This window comes from Cebus imitator, unplaced genomic scaffold, assembly GCF_001604975.1.
Source record: "Cebus imitator isolate Cc_AM_T3 unplaced genomic scaffold, Cebus_imitator-1.0 Scaffold444, whole genome shotgun sequence".
NCBI lineage: Eukaryota > Metazoa > Chordata > Mammalia > Primates > Cebidae > Cebus > Cebus imitator.
Genome location: NW_016107759.1, coordinates 2,967,707 through 2,983,264, shown reverse-complemented (window position 1 = coordinate 2,983,264; position 15,558 = coordinate 2,967,707). Strand labels below are relative to the sequence as shown.

At 55.8% G+C, this 15,558-nt stretch overlaps 1 protein-coding gene across 1 annotated transcript in view; it reads right to left on the bottom strand.

The window, feature by feature from the left end:
- The window catches only part of FLYWCH1 (FLYWCH-type zinc finger 1), a 39,154-nt gene that overhangs the window by 17,206 nt on the left and 6,390 nt on the right, over positions 1-15,558 (bottom strand). The window contains exons 3-8 of the mRNA XM_017511102.2: positions 7,951-8,364; positions 7,073-7,546; positions 4,507-4,971; positions 4,110-4,373; positions 1,412-1,675; positions 426-698 (exon numbers count right to left, since the gene is read on the bottom strand). Coding sequence (XP_017366591.1) covers positions 426-698; positions 1,412-1,675; positions 4,110-4,373; positions 4,507-4,971; positions 7,073-7,546; positions 7,951-8,266 — 2,056 coding nt within the window. The 5' untranslated portion in view covers positions 8,267-8,364. The remainder of the gene's footprint in view (positions 1-425; positions 699-1,411; positions 1,676-4,109; positions 4,374-4,506; positions 4,972-7,072; positions 7,547-7,950; positions 8,365-15,558) is intronic.

Genomic DNA, 15,558 nt, shown 5'->3' with positions numbered 1-15,558 from the left:
GGTTTTCCCATGTTGGCCAGGCTGGCCTCAAACTCTGGGGCTTAAGCGATCCTTGTGCCTTGGCCTCCCAAAGTGCTGGGATTACAGGGGTGAGCCACTGTGCCTGGCCAACTGAATTTATTGTTTTGAGACAGAGTCTTAATCTGTTGTCAGGCTGCAGTGGCACCATGTCGTACTTCAGCCTGAGCGACAACCTCCACCTCTGCCTACCGAGCAGCTGGGATTACAGGTGTGAGCCACCACACCTGGCCGACACACAGTGCTTTCTAAAGACTGGTTTTATATTCTGTTCATGTGAAGGGAACCCATTTTAGGTAAAATTCTTGTAAATATGTATGTGTACACAAGCACAGTCTCCTCCATGGGTGCTGGGCCTGGGGCATCAGTTCTGAGGGATAGGAGATGAAGATGTCCCCTGTCGGTACCTGGGTCCTCCTGCTGCGCCGTGCTGGGGAGCCGTTCCCGCTGCCTCAAGGCCTCCAGGCCCACCAGGTCGGGCTGGTGGCAGTGGCTGCGCATGACCATGACCCGGTGGCCCTGGGTGATGGCACGGCTGCGGCAGCCCAGCCGAGCCTGGTCCCGGCACATCCAGTACACCTTGTCCCCGGCCGCCTTCTCCTTCCTGTAGAGGAAGGACTCGTGCACCAGGAACCTGCCCCCCAGAGAAGTCCTCAGGAACTCCAGGGGCTGCAGGGGTTCTGAAAGGGAAAGTGACACTGTTGAGTGGGGCCTGGGTGTCAGGGTTGTGGGTCTATTTCATCCCCCTAGTAGGCCCCGTGGTGGTCCCTGCCCTCCTCCCCTCTACCTGCTCCTCCAGCCCCAACTCCCACGCTGGCTCTCTTTCCAGGCGCTCAGGGGATGCCTGGGCAGGTAGCCTGGCAGCTGCTGGACCCTGAATGCTCCTAGAGGCCTATCCTGACCCCTTAGACCCATCCCCCAGGGCAGGGACTGGGCACCAAGACCTCCTGGCTCCCTGTCCACATACCCCTCAGCCAGTGGGCAACCATTTGGACTCTGACTTTTAACAAGCTGAACTGAAAGGTTACATGATGTTGTGGTGGCCAGAGAGAACCCCGTGAGACTGGAGGCAGTTGGGGTGGTGCAGGGGTAGACACAGGGTGTCCAGGGTCCACCCTTTGGCCCCTCAGCAGATGCGAAGCACTATCTGCGGTTGCTGATGCCATCCCCGGCCGCCACCCCCAGCTGCCACCCCCTTCCTCTAGAGAGCTGAGTGGGTTTCTACCCCAACAGCAGAGGGCCAGCAGCAGGAGCGTGGAGCCTGCAGGTGGAGTTTACAGCCCAGGCTGCTGGACCACCATGTACAACACACACGCCATGTCCCACAGGCAGCCTCCAGCCAGCCTGTGAGGCACAGGTTCCTGGAGACCGGGGTCACCGAGCCTGCCCGCACCTGGGCCGTCCCAGTGTGCCAGATTGGGGAAGTGCTCCCGCTGCCGCAGGGCCTCGAGGCCGCCCAGGTCCGGCGGGTGGCAGTGCCTGCGCATGACCATGACCCGCTGGCCCTGGGTGATGGCGCGGCTGCGGCAGCCCATGCGGGCCTGGTCCCGGCAGGTCCAGTACACCTTCTCCCCCGCCGCCTTCTCCCGCCGGTAGAGGAAGGACTCGTACACCAGGAAGCTGCCCCCCAGTGGTGTCTTTAGGAACTCAGGGCCTCCTGTTGAGAAATGGGAGAGGCAGTGAGGGCAGGGGAGGGAGGAGGAGAGGATACCAGCTTTCAGAGCAGAGATCAGCAGGGCAAGTGGTGACCTCCCCCAACGACCACACCCCCTCCTCACAGTGAGGTGGCCCTGCAGCCCAAGCCACAGATGCCACCATCCCCCCAACTCTGCTGGGGTCCCCCTCCGGAGGCTGGGGACTGGTCAGTGAGGCCCCACTGCACAATGCCTGCAGGGAGACAGTGTGCGCTGTGCCACACTTTCCCGGCGCCCACCCTGCTTAGCACGCAGGTGTGCCTGGTTGCTCAGAGGAATGACCCAGGGCCTTCAGGGACAAAGCAGCTCAGAAGCTGGATAGGGCTGAGAGGGGTCGCCCCTGGGAGCCAGGCAGGTGGAGATGTGACCCAAGGGCTGTGGGCAGGAAGCAAGGGAGCAGAGCCCACTGTCCTGGATGTGGTGAGGGCAGGACCCTGGGGGTTGGCTGTGCCTTGCCCAGAGGATGCCCTTCCCTCCGTGCAGGCACAGGGGCCACAGAGGCGGGGAGGCAGACTGGGGTGTCTGGGGAACATCAGGTAGCAATGGAAGCAGGGGATGGGGGTGGGTAGCAGCCCTAGAGGAGGAGGGGACAGAGGGTGGGAGGCATCTGGCTGTGGAACCACCTTCAAGAGGGACTGAGAGGGCTGGGCAAGGGTGACACAGAGCAGGGAGACTTGGAGGTGGGAGGACCCTGCAGGGCACAGCAGCACAGGAGTCTGGGGACAGAGCCGGCCAGAAGGAAGGTGGGACCCCCAGACCACAAGCACACTGCACCCCCTTCCACATGTGAGGAAAATACCCAGCAGGGGCTGGGTGTGGGGGCTCAGCCTGTAATCCCAGCACCTTGGGAGGCCAAGGCGGGTGGATGATCTGAGGTCAGCAGTTTGAGACCAGCCTGACCAACATGGTGAAACCCCATCTCTACTAAAAATACAAAATTAGCCAGGTGTGGTGGCACATGCCTGTAATCCCAGCTACTTGGGAGGCTGAAACAGGAGAATCACCTGAATCTGGGAGGCTGGGGTTGAAGTGAGATTGTGGCACTGCACTCCAGCCTAGGCAACAGAGTGAGACCTGGCTCAAAAAATTAATTTGAAAAAAATTTAAGTTTCAGACAGTACTGCAAAAATGACCCCTCAGGCCAGGCATGGTGGCTTACACCCGTAATCCCAGCAACTTGGGAGGCGGGCGGATCACCTGAGGTCGGGAGTTTGAGACCAGCCTGGCTAACATGGTGAAACCCTGTTCTATCTATTTAGAGACGCGGTTTCACCATGGCCAGGATGGTCTTGATCTCTTGACTTCGTGATCGGCCCACCTCGGCCTCCCAAAGTGCTGCGATTACAGGCATGAGCCACCACACTCAGCCTTGAAACCCTGTTTCTACTAAAAATACTAAAAATTAGCCGGGTGCAGTGGTGGGCACCTGCAATCTGAGCTACTCCAGAGGCTGAGGCAGGAGTATCACTTAAACTCGGGAAGTGGAGGTTTCATTGAGCCAAGATCTCATTATTGCACTCCAGCCTGAGCGACGAGTGAAACTCCATCTCAAAGAAAAAAAAACAACCACCACACACCAGACACTGGGGGGGGTCTGGGCCGACTGCATGGATGAAGACGGAGACAGTCATGACTCTCATGGGCCCGCCTTTCCAGACATTATGTGTGTCTGTGGAACTGCTGGCCTAGAGGAGAAGCTGCATGCATGTAAATATCACCTCCTCAATCCTTATCTCCCCACCTTAGGACAGGCTCACACCATAGCAACATGAGACTGACCGTGTGCAGTCACTGGCCTCTATTAAACACCATGAACTCTTTTTTTTTGAGACAGAGTTTCGCTCTTGTTACCCAGGCTGGAGTGCAATGGTGCGATCTCAGCTCACAGCAACCTCCGCCTCCTGGGTTCAGGCAATTCTCCTGCCTCAGCCTCCTGAGTAGCTGGGATTACAGGCACGCACCACCATGCCCAGCTAATTTTTTGTATTTTTAGTAAAGACGGGGTTTCACCATGTTGACCAGGATGGTCTCGATCTCTTCACCTCGTGATCCACCCGCCTCGGCCTCCCAAAGTGCTGGGATTACAGGCATGGGCCACCGCGCCCGGCCAACACCATGAGCTCTTAAACAGGAGGAGGAGAGCAGGGAGGTCTAGCCCTGCTGCGGCTACTGTGGGGCAGGCTGGCCAGAAGGGAGAGCTGGGCAGGAAGGTGGGACCCCACCATTGAAAGCAGAACCAGGGGGGCCAAGGAGGAGGCCAGGGCCATAGGTCCTTCTATGATGTTCAAAGAAGGGAACAGGATGTTTGCCAGCAGGACATGCAGGGTTTAGGGGGAAAAGGCAGCATGGGCTCCTGCCTGCTTCCCAGGGCCCAGCTCCCCGCCCATCCCCAGGTACCTGTGCTCCCCCGCTGCGCCGGGTTGGGACGTTTCTCCCGCTGTCTCAGGGCCTCCAGGCCCCCCAGGTCGGGTGGGTGGCAGTGGCCGCGCATCACAGTCACCCGCCGGCCCTGGGTGATGGCGCGGCTGCGGCAGCCCATGCGGGCCTGGTCCCGGCAGGTCCAGTACACCTTCTCCCCGGCCGCCTTCTCTCGCCGGTAGAGGAAGGACTCGTATACCAGGAAGCTGCCCCCCAGGGGCGTCTTCAGGAACTCAGGGCCTCCTGGGGAGATTGGGGAGGCCATCAGAGGAGGAGGCAGGGGCTGGGCAGGCCTGATTCCACCCACTCCCATCCCTGGACCTCTGGAAGCAAGAGTCCAGGCAGGGCTGGCGAGCCCCAAAAGAAGGAGGCTCACCATGGTCTGCGTCCATGCCCTGGTCCTCATCTGGGGATACTTCAGGGGCTTGGGGCTGGGTTGGCAGCTCCTGGTCCTCGAGCTTTGCTCGCTTTCTGGGCTGGGGCCTGGTGAGAGTCAGGGGGCCGGGGCCCCTGCGGTAGAGCAGACTGTCCACGCCTCGAAGCAGCGTGTCCACTTGGCTCCCAGGGCCGTCCTGCCCAGCCTGAAGCATCTCCATGGTCTTCTCCTGCTGCCGCCGGGCCTCCAGGCCCTCCACGTCAGGTGGGTGGCAGTGGCCACGCATCACGGTCACCCGCTGTCCCTGGGTGATGGCGCGGCTCCGGCAGCTGTACAGCGCATGGTCCCGGCAGGTCCAGTACACCTTGTCCCCAACAGCCTTCTCCCGCTTGTAGAGGAATGACTCATGCACCAGGAAGCTGCCCCCATAGCACGTCCTCAGGAACTCGAGGGGCCGGGCCTGTCCTGGAGGAGGGACTCAGGTGGTCACAGCCCCTGGGGGTGGGGAGGAACCCAGGACGGGGCAGCCACTGCAGACTCTGGGGGCTCACATGAGCCTTTCTCCTTTACGGCTGAAATTTACTCTGGCCTCTTGAGCCAGATGTGCTGGAGCCCCCACTGAAACCTCCCCAACCAGCAACCCAGTAGGGGTCTCGTTCCTTTCCCAGTGGTCAGCGAGGTCAGCCCAGCACACGGCTGTTACGTGCTGCATCAAGGTCACACCTGGAGGGCCAACCTGGACTTGGACTCGGGGGCCTCTGCTGTCACTCCTGCTCATGTATTTTTTTAGGATTTAAAAAATTTATTCTTTTGTATTCTGGCCGGGTGTGGTGGCTCACAGCTGTAATCCCAGCACTTTGGGAGGCCAAGGCAGGTGGATCATGAGGTCAGGAGTTTGAGACCAGTCTGGCCAATATAGGGAAACCCCATCCCTACTAAAAATATAAAAATTAGCTGGGCATGGTGGCAGGCACCTGTAGTTGCAGCTACTTGGGAGGCCAAGGCAGGAGAATTGCTTGAACCCAGGAGGTGGAGGCTGTCGTGAGCCGAGATAGTGCCAACGCACTGCAGCCTGGGCAACAGAGCAAGACTCCATCTCAAAAATTAAAAAGTACCCATGTTTGAATAACACACGTTATAATACACTCAAATGGCTCCAAAAGATCACAGTGAAAAATAAATCTCCCTCTTCCTCGCCTCTCCCTTCCTGCCCCAGACACACCAGGGCAACGGCCTCAGCAAATTCTTAAAGCCGTGTCAGGAAGTGCCTGGCCTCCTTGAACTCAAGCCCACCTCCTAGTTACTGGTAATAAAACACCCAGAACTCCCACATGCCACTTGCCAAGCCCCAAATGTGCAATTTAAACAATCCAGGTTATCATAGCAGGCTTAAGATAAAGCACCTGAAACTCGAAAACTGAAGCCCATTTTCTAAGGCTACCATCAGGCAAGGCTGGGATTTCAAACTAGAACCAAAAACCCAAGACTGTCCCACTAGGCGTCTTTCCTGAACTTAATGGACAGCAGAATCGCTCGGGGAACCAGACACAATTCTGATCTGAGACACGGTCTCACTCTTGTCTAGGCTGGAGTGCAGCAGCACGCCTCCCGCTCACTGCAGCCTCCATCTCCACGGCTTAGGAGACTGAGGTGGGCGGACCACTTAAGTGGTGAGACCAGAGGTGCACATCACAACACCTGACGGAATTTTTATAAATGTGAAGTCTCACTATGTTGGCCAGGCTGGTCTTGAACTCCTAGGCTCAACTGATCCTCCTGCCCCAACCTCCCAAAGTGCTAGGATTATAGGCATGAGCCACTGTGCCCAGTCCACATTTACATATACATACCTTTTTCTATGAGACCAAATCTTGCTCTGTTGCCCAGGCTGGCGTGCAGTGACACCATCTCAGCTCACTGCAACCTCTACCTCCCGGGTCCAAGGAATCCTCCTGCCTCAGCCTCCAGAGTAACTGGGATTACAGGCAGCTGCCACCACACCTGGCTAATATTTATATCTTTAGTAGAAACAAGGTTTTACCATGTTGCTCAGGTATGCCTTGAATTCCTGACCTCAGGTGATCCACCCACTTTGGCCTCCCAAAGTGCTGGGAGAACAGGCGTAAGCCACCACGCCCAGTCACATTTATAGTTTTAAAAGTTATTTTAGCTTTGAATAGTTTTTTTTTTTTTTTTTTTCTGAGCCGAAGCCTCGTTCTGTCACCCAGACCTGAGTGTGGTGGTGCAATCTCGGTTCACTGCAGCCTCCGCCTCCCTGGTTGAAGCAATTCTCCTGCCTCAGCCTCCCAAGTAGCTGGGACTACAGATGTGTGCCACCCTGCCCAGCTAATTTTTGTATTTTTAGTAGAGAGGGGATTTGACCATGTTGGCCAGATGGTCTCAATCTCTTGACCTCATGATCCACCCATCTCGGCCTTCCAAAGTGCTGGGATTACAGGCATCAGCCACCGTGTCTGGCCAGGACCCCACATTACCCCACATTTCTATTTGGACTCAGGACGGGCCCCTGGGTCCCCTGCCCTGCAGTGGGGTGGAATGCACTCACCCAGCCCCAGGATGGAGCGCTTCTTGGGCGGCAGGCTCAGCAGTGACAGGGTGCGCGGTCCCTCGTCCTCCTCTCGGGCTGGCTTGCTTAGCACCAGCCCAGGAGTGGGCTCTGACTGTAGCTCCTGGGGACACTGCCACGGGCCCACCCCCTCCAGTGGCTCCTCTACTCTGCCTCCAGGGCCCTCAGGACCCTGGGGATCTCCCAAGCTCTCTGGCAGAGCCAGGCTGGGCAGCTTCTCCCTCTGGCGCCGGGCCTCCAGGCCTTGCTCATCGGGCACGTGGCAGTGGCCCCGCATCACTGTGGCCCGCAGGCCCCGGGTGATAGCCCGGCCGCGGCAACCCAGCTCAGCATGCTGACGGCACTTCCAGTACACTTTGTCCCCCACAGCCTTCTCCTGCTTGTACAGGAAGGACTCCAGCACCAGGAGGCGGCCCCCGAATGGTGTCTTCAGGAACTCCAGGGACTGGGGGGCTGCCAGGGGAAGGGGAAGACTAGGTTAGCTGACCTAGAGCAAAGCTCAAGGCCACAGGCGCGGACGAGAACCGGGGAGGGCGTGGGGGTCCGGAGTGTGGCAGGTGCCGCATCCTCCTCCTGCTCCCAAGCAAAAGCCTGACTCTCAGCGCTGGTTATTTTGGGGGTGGTGGTGGAAGTTTTTAGGGAGCTGAAGGAATTCTGCACATCACTGCAACTCCCATTTGGCCAGGCAGGGCCTGGTACCTGAGTGTGATCATTGCACAAGCCTGGGACAGGATCAGAGAGCAGGACGCTCAACTGGGAGCAGGGCAGGATGCTATGATAGAAGGGGGTGTGCAGGGCCTGCTGTGAGCACCGGGACCCACGGGGTGGCTGGGCAGGGGCAGCAAGCCTCGCCTCACCTGCGTCCAGCTTGCTGCACTTCTGTTCAGGCATCTGGGGGGCTGGCTGGACCACCCCTCCCTGCTCCTCAGCTGGCAGGATCTGCAAGGTCCTGGCGAGGGTGGTGGGGTCAGCCATCTCCAGGGAGAGGACGCAGTGCACTTCCTGGGGGTTGCAGGCCACCCCATCCTCATCTTGGGTGGAGGCCGTGAGCAGGACTAGTTTGGAGAACTTCCTGGGAGCTGCCGGGATGACGTCTGTGCCTGGCTTGGGAGATGGCTCCTGGCCAGCCTTCACGCTCTCGCCCTCCTGCTCGTTGGACTCGGGCAGGGGCATCCCGGGACCCAGGGCCTGTCCTTCAAGCTGCACTCAGCCCCCAGCAGGTGGATTTCTCCTACTCCCAGGCAAGGAACCTGGAGTCCAGTGGTTCCGTCCTGAGGAAGGAAGCAAAATCCCGTCAGTGGAGGAAGCCCTTGGGCCAGGGCTCTAGATACAGAGCTGGGAAGGAGATGGGGCTGCCTCACTGCTCACTGGGGCCAAGGCTGGTGCGGGGCCTAATGGAAATAGGGACCCTGGCTGGTCCTTCTGCTCCGCCAGTTCCTTTCCTGGCAGCCTTGGGTACATCACCCTGCTCCGACCCCACTTTCTTCATCTGGAAAATGTACACAATAAACAGCCCTCACAAGGGGCCATCAGAGTGACTAATGACTAAGAGCTGAGCCATGGGCCTTCCCACGTGCTGAGCACAGACAAAGGGTTTCCACCTTCGTTTCCAGTCCCCAGCCCCGCCCCTATGTTTTGCAGCAGGCCGTTCTTATGGACCCAGTTACAGATGAGGACAGTAAGGCAGACACCCATGATATACCTGAGGCTGAAAAGGGGGGACACTGAGCCCCATTTCTGCTCAGATGCCTGGGGACTTGGCAGGACCTTTTTGGAAACTGCGCTTCACCAGGATGCTGGGCACCTATCTCAGGGATGTGGGCCTGGCACACAGAGCCGTTTTCAGAGGACAGCACCACATCCTGGCCTAGGGGACAGAAACTCCTTTCTGGGCTCCGGCAGACCAAGCCCCCGTCCTAGCCTGCAAGCAAGCCACGGGCCACCCCCACCTCGGGAGATGCCAGGGTCACACCATGGCAGTCACCTTGCACCTGAGCAGTTGCTGTTGCTGCCTCAGCTGGTCAGAGACAGGGCTGAGGCAGCGTCTGGAGAATCATGAGGTCACCGTGGGTTCCCTGGGTTCTAGCATAGAGAAGCAGAGGGCAGACAATGGGGAACCTAAGCAGGGCTGTGTGGAGGGGCCTGGGAGCAGTCAGCGGCAGTCATGGTGTTGGGGAGACACTGAGTGTGAGCAGATGGTGGGGTCTTTGCCACCTCTCAGCCTGTAATCGAGACTGCACTCCCTGACGTTTTTAGGGTCTTTACCCCCACCCCACGTGTTGCAGCTCCAATGCCCACTGGTCCCCCACTTTGCTCCAAAGTTCCCTGGCCTGGGAGCCTGGGCAGCTCTGAAGGCCCCATCCCCAGGAAATCACAGGTACCGAGAGGGCTGGCCCCACCACATCTCGCCCAGCCCCAGCCCAGTGCATTCCTCCATGCTGTCCTTCCGAGGCTGCTCATCCCACCCCACAGGGTGACACGAAGTGCAGGGGACAGAGGGCCAACCGGGGATCAGCTGCAGCAAAGACCTCGCCAGTGCCTCCAGAGCAAAGCCGCTCCAGGAAGGAAAGAGTTACGGCGGGAAGCCCCGCCTCCAGTGCTGACTGGCCCTGGCGCAAGTCCGTCAGCCACAGCCCGCATGGCTCCCACGCTCTGCGCTGTGGGGATAAATGGGAATGGATGCGGCTGAACTGGGAAGGAAGAGGCTAAGGGCAGCATGGGGCAGGACTGGATGAATGGGAATAAACGCTGACGGACGGACCGTGGACTTAGCAGGTTCCTTGACCCTGCACCCTCACGGCTCTCGGCTCCCGGCTCCCGCCAGGCCCCCGCCCTCTGGAGAAACTACCCGCTGTTCTGGGGCTGGCCAGGCCCCTAAGAGCTGCTGTCCTTACTGCCCGCCCTCCCCGTGGCCTCCCTCCAAGCCTGGCCGCTTCTGACAACGGCCTTCCTGACAACGCAGGCCGGCACAGCAACTCGCACAGTCCACCCCTCCAGCCGGTCCTGCAGGACTCCGGAGGGCAGGCGGGCAGGGGCCTCGTCCCAGCGGTCAGAGTGGAAGTGGGGACTGAAGTGAGCGTGGCCTGACACTCCCAGGGAGCTGTACCCAAGTCACGGGAGGTGACAGGAGAGAGCCCGGTCCTCCTGGTGAACAATTCCCACTTCTGTTTAAAGGGATTCCAAGACGCATGCGCTTCAACAGATCTGGAAAAAGTTCCAATACAAGAAAAGGCCCCGTCCACTGGCTTGTGGAAGGTTGATGACCTGTTCCCACTCTTGCCCACTGAGGCTCTTGGGTGGCAGATGTTGACCCACCACCACTCCACCCAATAAAGTCCACAGGCCCTTAGGCAACTGGGCTTTGTCTCCACCTGCCTGAATCTGGACTGGGTGGGGGGGGGGGGCGGCGGCGCTTGCGTGACCAACAGTGTGGAGGGAGGGTAGGGTACACGTCTGCAGGCCTCACCGGCCAGAGCCCCAGACCTGCAGGGAAGGCAGCTGTAGGAGAGGCTACCTGCAGGGCACTGCCAGATTCCGGGAGACCACCTTATACCCTCCAGCCCAGCAGCCTCTTAGCTGTGTGCAGATGTGAAGGAGCCCCGGGACCCTACAGAACCCTCATCACCAGCGAATTCCTATTATTTTAAACCAGTAAGATCATGGGTTGTATGCTACACAACAGTAGTTGATACATTTGGCCAGTGACTCTACTGGGTTCCAGCTTTTCACTTTTTAGATAGGGCCTTGCTCTTCACCCAGGCTAAATGCAGTGGCACAATCTCGGCTCACTGCAACCTCCACCTCCTGGGTTTCAGTGATTCTCCCACCTCAGACTCCTGAGTAGCTGCAATTACAGGTACCCATCAACATGCCTGGCTAGTTTTTCTATTTTATGGTAGAGACAGAGTTTCACCATGTTGGCCGGACTGATCTCAAACTCGTGACCTCAGGTGATCCACCTGCTTTGGCCACCCAAAGTGCTGGGATTACAGGCGTGGGCCACTTTGCCCAGCTGGTTCTGGCTTTTTGATAAAGGAATACTATGACCATTTATGAAATATCTGACAAAAGCATTTGTGAGCTCCAGAGGACCATGTTACACAAACACTGCATCCCCCAGACGGACGCACACAAAGGGCCTGTATCAATGTGGGAAACAAAAATCTGAAGTAGAAGGGACAGCAAAGGAGAATTATGCATTTTAAAACACCTGCACTGGCCAGGTGCAGTGGCTCACACCTGTAATCCCAGCACTTTGGGAGCCGAGGCGGGTTGATCACCTGAGGTCAGGAGTTTGAGACCAGCCTGACCACCATGGCGAGACCCTGTCTCTACTAAAAATACAAAAATTAGCTGGGCCTGGTGGTAGGCACCTGTAATCCCAGCTACTGGAGTGGCTGAGGCAGGAGAATCACTTGATCCCTGGAGGTGGAGGTTGCAATGAGCAGAGATTGCACCACTGCACTCCAGCCTGGGCAACAGAGCGAAACTCCATCTCAAAAATAAAAACAAACAAACATGTGCAACATATGATGTGCCAGGCACAAGGGGACAAACACTGCCTGATTCCACTTGTACGAGGTCCCCAAGGCAGTCAAATCATGGGGACAGAAAGTAGAATGAAGGTGCCAGGGGCAGAAAGGATAGAACATGAGGAGTGTTTCCTGGGGACGGAGTTGCAGTTGGGGGAGGTGAAAAGGTTCCGGAGATGAACAGTGGTGACTGTAAACCAATGACCAGGAGGCTTCAACATTGAGCTCAGTGAGAACAGCTGGTCACAAAGACCAAGGGTTGTATGGTGCAATTTACATGAATTGACCAATATGGTAAATTTTAGGTCATGTATATTTAACCACACACACACACACACACACACACACACACACGCCATCTGTAACAAACTATACACAAAACACTCCATTTCCCTAACATCAGTGAATGAGGTTCTCTATGCAAGGTACATTTCCTAATAACTAGTTACCCCTCCATGATTTAGAGGCATATTATTTTTATCTGATTCAAAATGTACCCATTTAGGATGGAGTTTTTGGTTTTTTTGCGGACAGAGTCTTAGTCACCAGACTGGAGTGCAGTGGTGCGATCTTGGCTCACTGCAACCTCTGCCTCCTGGGTTCAAGCAATTCTCCTGCCTCAGCCTCCTGAGTAGCTGGGTCTACAGGTGCAGAGCACCACACCTGGTTAATTTTTGTATTTTTTGCTAGAGACAGGGTTTCACCATATCGGCCAGGCTGGTCTCGAACTCCTGACCTCATTATCTGCCCGCCTTGGCCTCCCAAAGTGCTGGGATTACAGGTGTGATGCACTGTGCCCAGCCAGGATGGGATCTTTTAATTTTATTTTAGTGGCAGGATCTCACTATGGCCCAAACTGGAGTGTGGTGGTGCCATCTCGGCTCACTGCAGCCTTTTCCTCCCAGGCTCAAGCCATCCTCCCACCTCAGCCTCCAGAGTAGCTGGAACCACAGGCAGACACTACCACAACTGGCTAACTTTTGGATTCTTTGTAGAGATGGGGTTTCACCATGTCCCTCAGCATTGTTTTTTCTTTCTTTCTTTATTTTTTCTTTCTTTTTTTTTTTTTTGAGACGGAGTTTCACTCTTGTTACCCAGGCTGGAGTGCAATGGCGCGATCTCAGCTTACCGCAACCTCCGCCTCCTGGGTTCAGGCAATTCTCCTGCCTCAGCCTCCTGAGTAGCTGGGATTACAGGCACGTGCCACCATGCCCAGCTAGTGTTTTGTATTTTTAGTAGAGACGGGGTTTCACCGTGTTGACCGGGATGGTCTCGATCTCTTGACCTCGTAATCCACCCGCCTCGGCCTCCCAAAGTGCTGGGATTACAGGCTTGAGCCACCGCGCCCGGCCTAATTAAATTAAAAAAAAAAAATCTTTGGTAGAGACAGGGTCTTGCTATGTTTCCAGGCTGGTCTTGAGCTTCTGGGCTCAAACAATCCTCCCACTTCAGCCTCCCAAGCACAGGCTGGATGTCTCTGTAAGCTCCTCTCACTGCCTTCCCCATCCCGGGAAAGTGAGCACCTGTCCTTCCTCCAGCTTTAGAAGCGTCTCCAGGCCAGGTGTGGTGGCTCAGACCTCCAATCCTAGCACTTTGAGAGGCTGAGGTGAGCGGATTACCTGAGGTCAGGAGTTCGAATTCAAGATCAGCCTGGCCAACATAGTGGAACCCCTTCTCAGGCCTTTGTCTAGGGGAGGGGGGCGGGAAAGGCAGCATCTCCAGCAGCCCCCATAGCGACACTCCTTCAGAGCTCTGGCACCTCTGCTGTGTTACTTCCACTGGGCTCATCAAGGTACTTAAGTTTTTTTTTTAAGGACAAAGGAGATCTGACACAAACTCCTCCTTCCCTCAACCACAACTTTGCCTGAGCAGCGCCCCACTTCCTTGTCACCTCGGCCATCTGCAGGCTGCCCCCAGCTCTACAGACATCACCCTCCTCTGAGGACACTGTGCACGTGGATCCAGCTTGGTTCTCCCACCGTCAGGGTCTCCCTCGCACACACCTGCTCCGACCTGGGCCTGGCCTTCAGGGTCGGGAGTTCTCCACACAAAATGTGGTCTATTCAAACAGTGGGATGTTACTCAGCAAAGTCAAAGAAATGAACTTCTGATACACATTACATGCAGACAGTCACAAAGACCAAGGGTCACATGATTCCATTTACATGAAGTGTCCAGAATGGGCCAATCTATGGAGACAGAAAGCTGACTGATGGTTGTCTAGGGCTGGGAGGAACCGAGGGGTTGGAAGTGATGGCGGAGGGGGGTGGGCTTCCTTTCTGGGATAATGAAAATGTTCTCAAACTGATGGTGGTGACGTTTGTACAACTTTCTGAATATATTAAAAGCACTGAATTCTGGACTTCAGACGGGGAAGTTGCATGGTATGTAAATTCTATCTCAGCAAAGTTGTTGAAAACAATCCCTGGCCAGATGTGGTGGCTCACGCCTGGAATCCCAGCACTTCGGGAGGCGGAGGTGGGCGGATCACGAGGTCAGGAGTTTGAGACCAGCCTGGCTAATATGGTGAAATTCCATATCTACTAAAAATACAAAAATTAGGTGGGCGTGGTGGCACTCACCTGTAGTCCCAGGTACTTCAGAGGCTGAGGCAGAAGAATTGCCTGGACCTGGGAGGTAGAGGCTGCAAGGAAAACAATCCCTGTCCGAATGACTCACATCCCAAGCGTTTTTGTGAAAAGCAGTTTTTTTGTTTTTGTTTTGAGAAGGAGTCTCACTGTCACCCAGGCTGGAGTGCAGTGGTGTGATCTCAGCTCACTGCAACCTCTGCCTCCCAGATTCAAGCGAATCTCAGGCCTCAGCCTCCTGTGTATCTGGGATTACAGGCACCCACAACCACACCCAGCTAATTTTCTTGTATTTTTAGTAGAGATGGGGTTTCACCATGTTGGCCAGGCTGGTCAAACTCCTGACCTCTAGTTACCTACCCACCTCCCGCACTACTGGGATTGCAGGCACTCTACTAAACAGCAGAAGTTTCTCATTCCTGGGTTTGGTTTACTCATGACAGGAGAGGGGTGGCATGCATTATAAGTTGTGACATTTTCCAAGTTCTAATATCGTATTCTAAAAATATAAAAACTATGTCAGAATATTAAGATTATAATACTAGTAAATCACCCCAATCTTGTCACTCAAATGCACAACTACTTCCACTGCTGCATTAATACCTTTAAAACACTTTCTTTTCTACAGCACACACTACGTTCAACCATGTCTGCTACCATATCCCTCTTGAGTAGGAAGCCCCCACCCGAGGCCACCAGGAGACTTTCTGGAGGACCATTACGTAATGCAGGACCACTGGTATGGGAAAGCGCAAATTTAAATCCTCAGCAGCAATACTGGAGATGGCCATGAGATGGTGGTGTTGCTCCTGAAATGTTTCTATCTCCTTGGTAAAATTATGTGGGTGGTAATGTATTCAAACTGGAACTGGGAAATGTTTCCATGTTGGAAAAAACAATTCAAGAAGATTTCGAAAATGTTATATTTACATAAAGTATTAATTAGAACTGGGCATGGTGGTACGTGTCTGTAGTCTTAGCTACTTGGGAGGATGAAGAAGGAAGACAGCGTGAGCCTGGAGTTTGAAGCCGGGCTAGACAACATCCAGAGACCCCATCTCAAGAAACAAACAGTGGGCCGGGCGCGGGGGCTCAAGCCTGTAATCCCAGCACTTTGGGAGGCCGAGATGGGTGGATCACGAGGTCAAGAGATCAAGACCATCCTGGTCAACATGGTGAAACCCCGTCTCCACTAAAAATACACAAATTAGCTGGGCATGGTGGCAGGGACCTGTAATCCCAACTTGCCTTTGGAGTCTGAGGCAAGGAGAATGATTGAAGAACCCTGGAGGCAGAGGTTGCAGTGAGCCAACATCGAGCCGTTAGACTCCAGCCTGGGCAACAG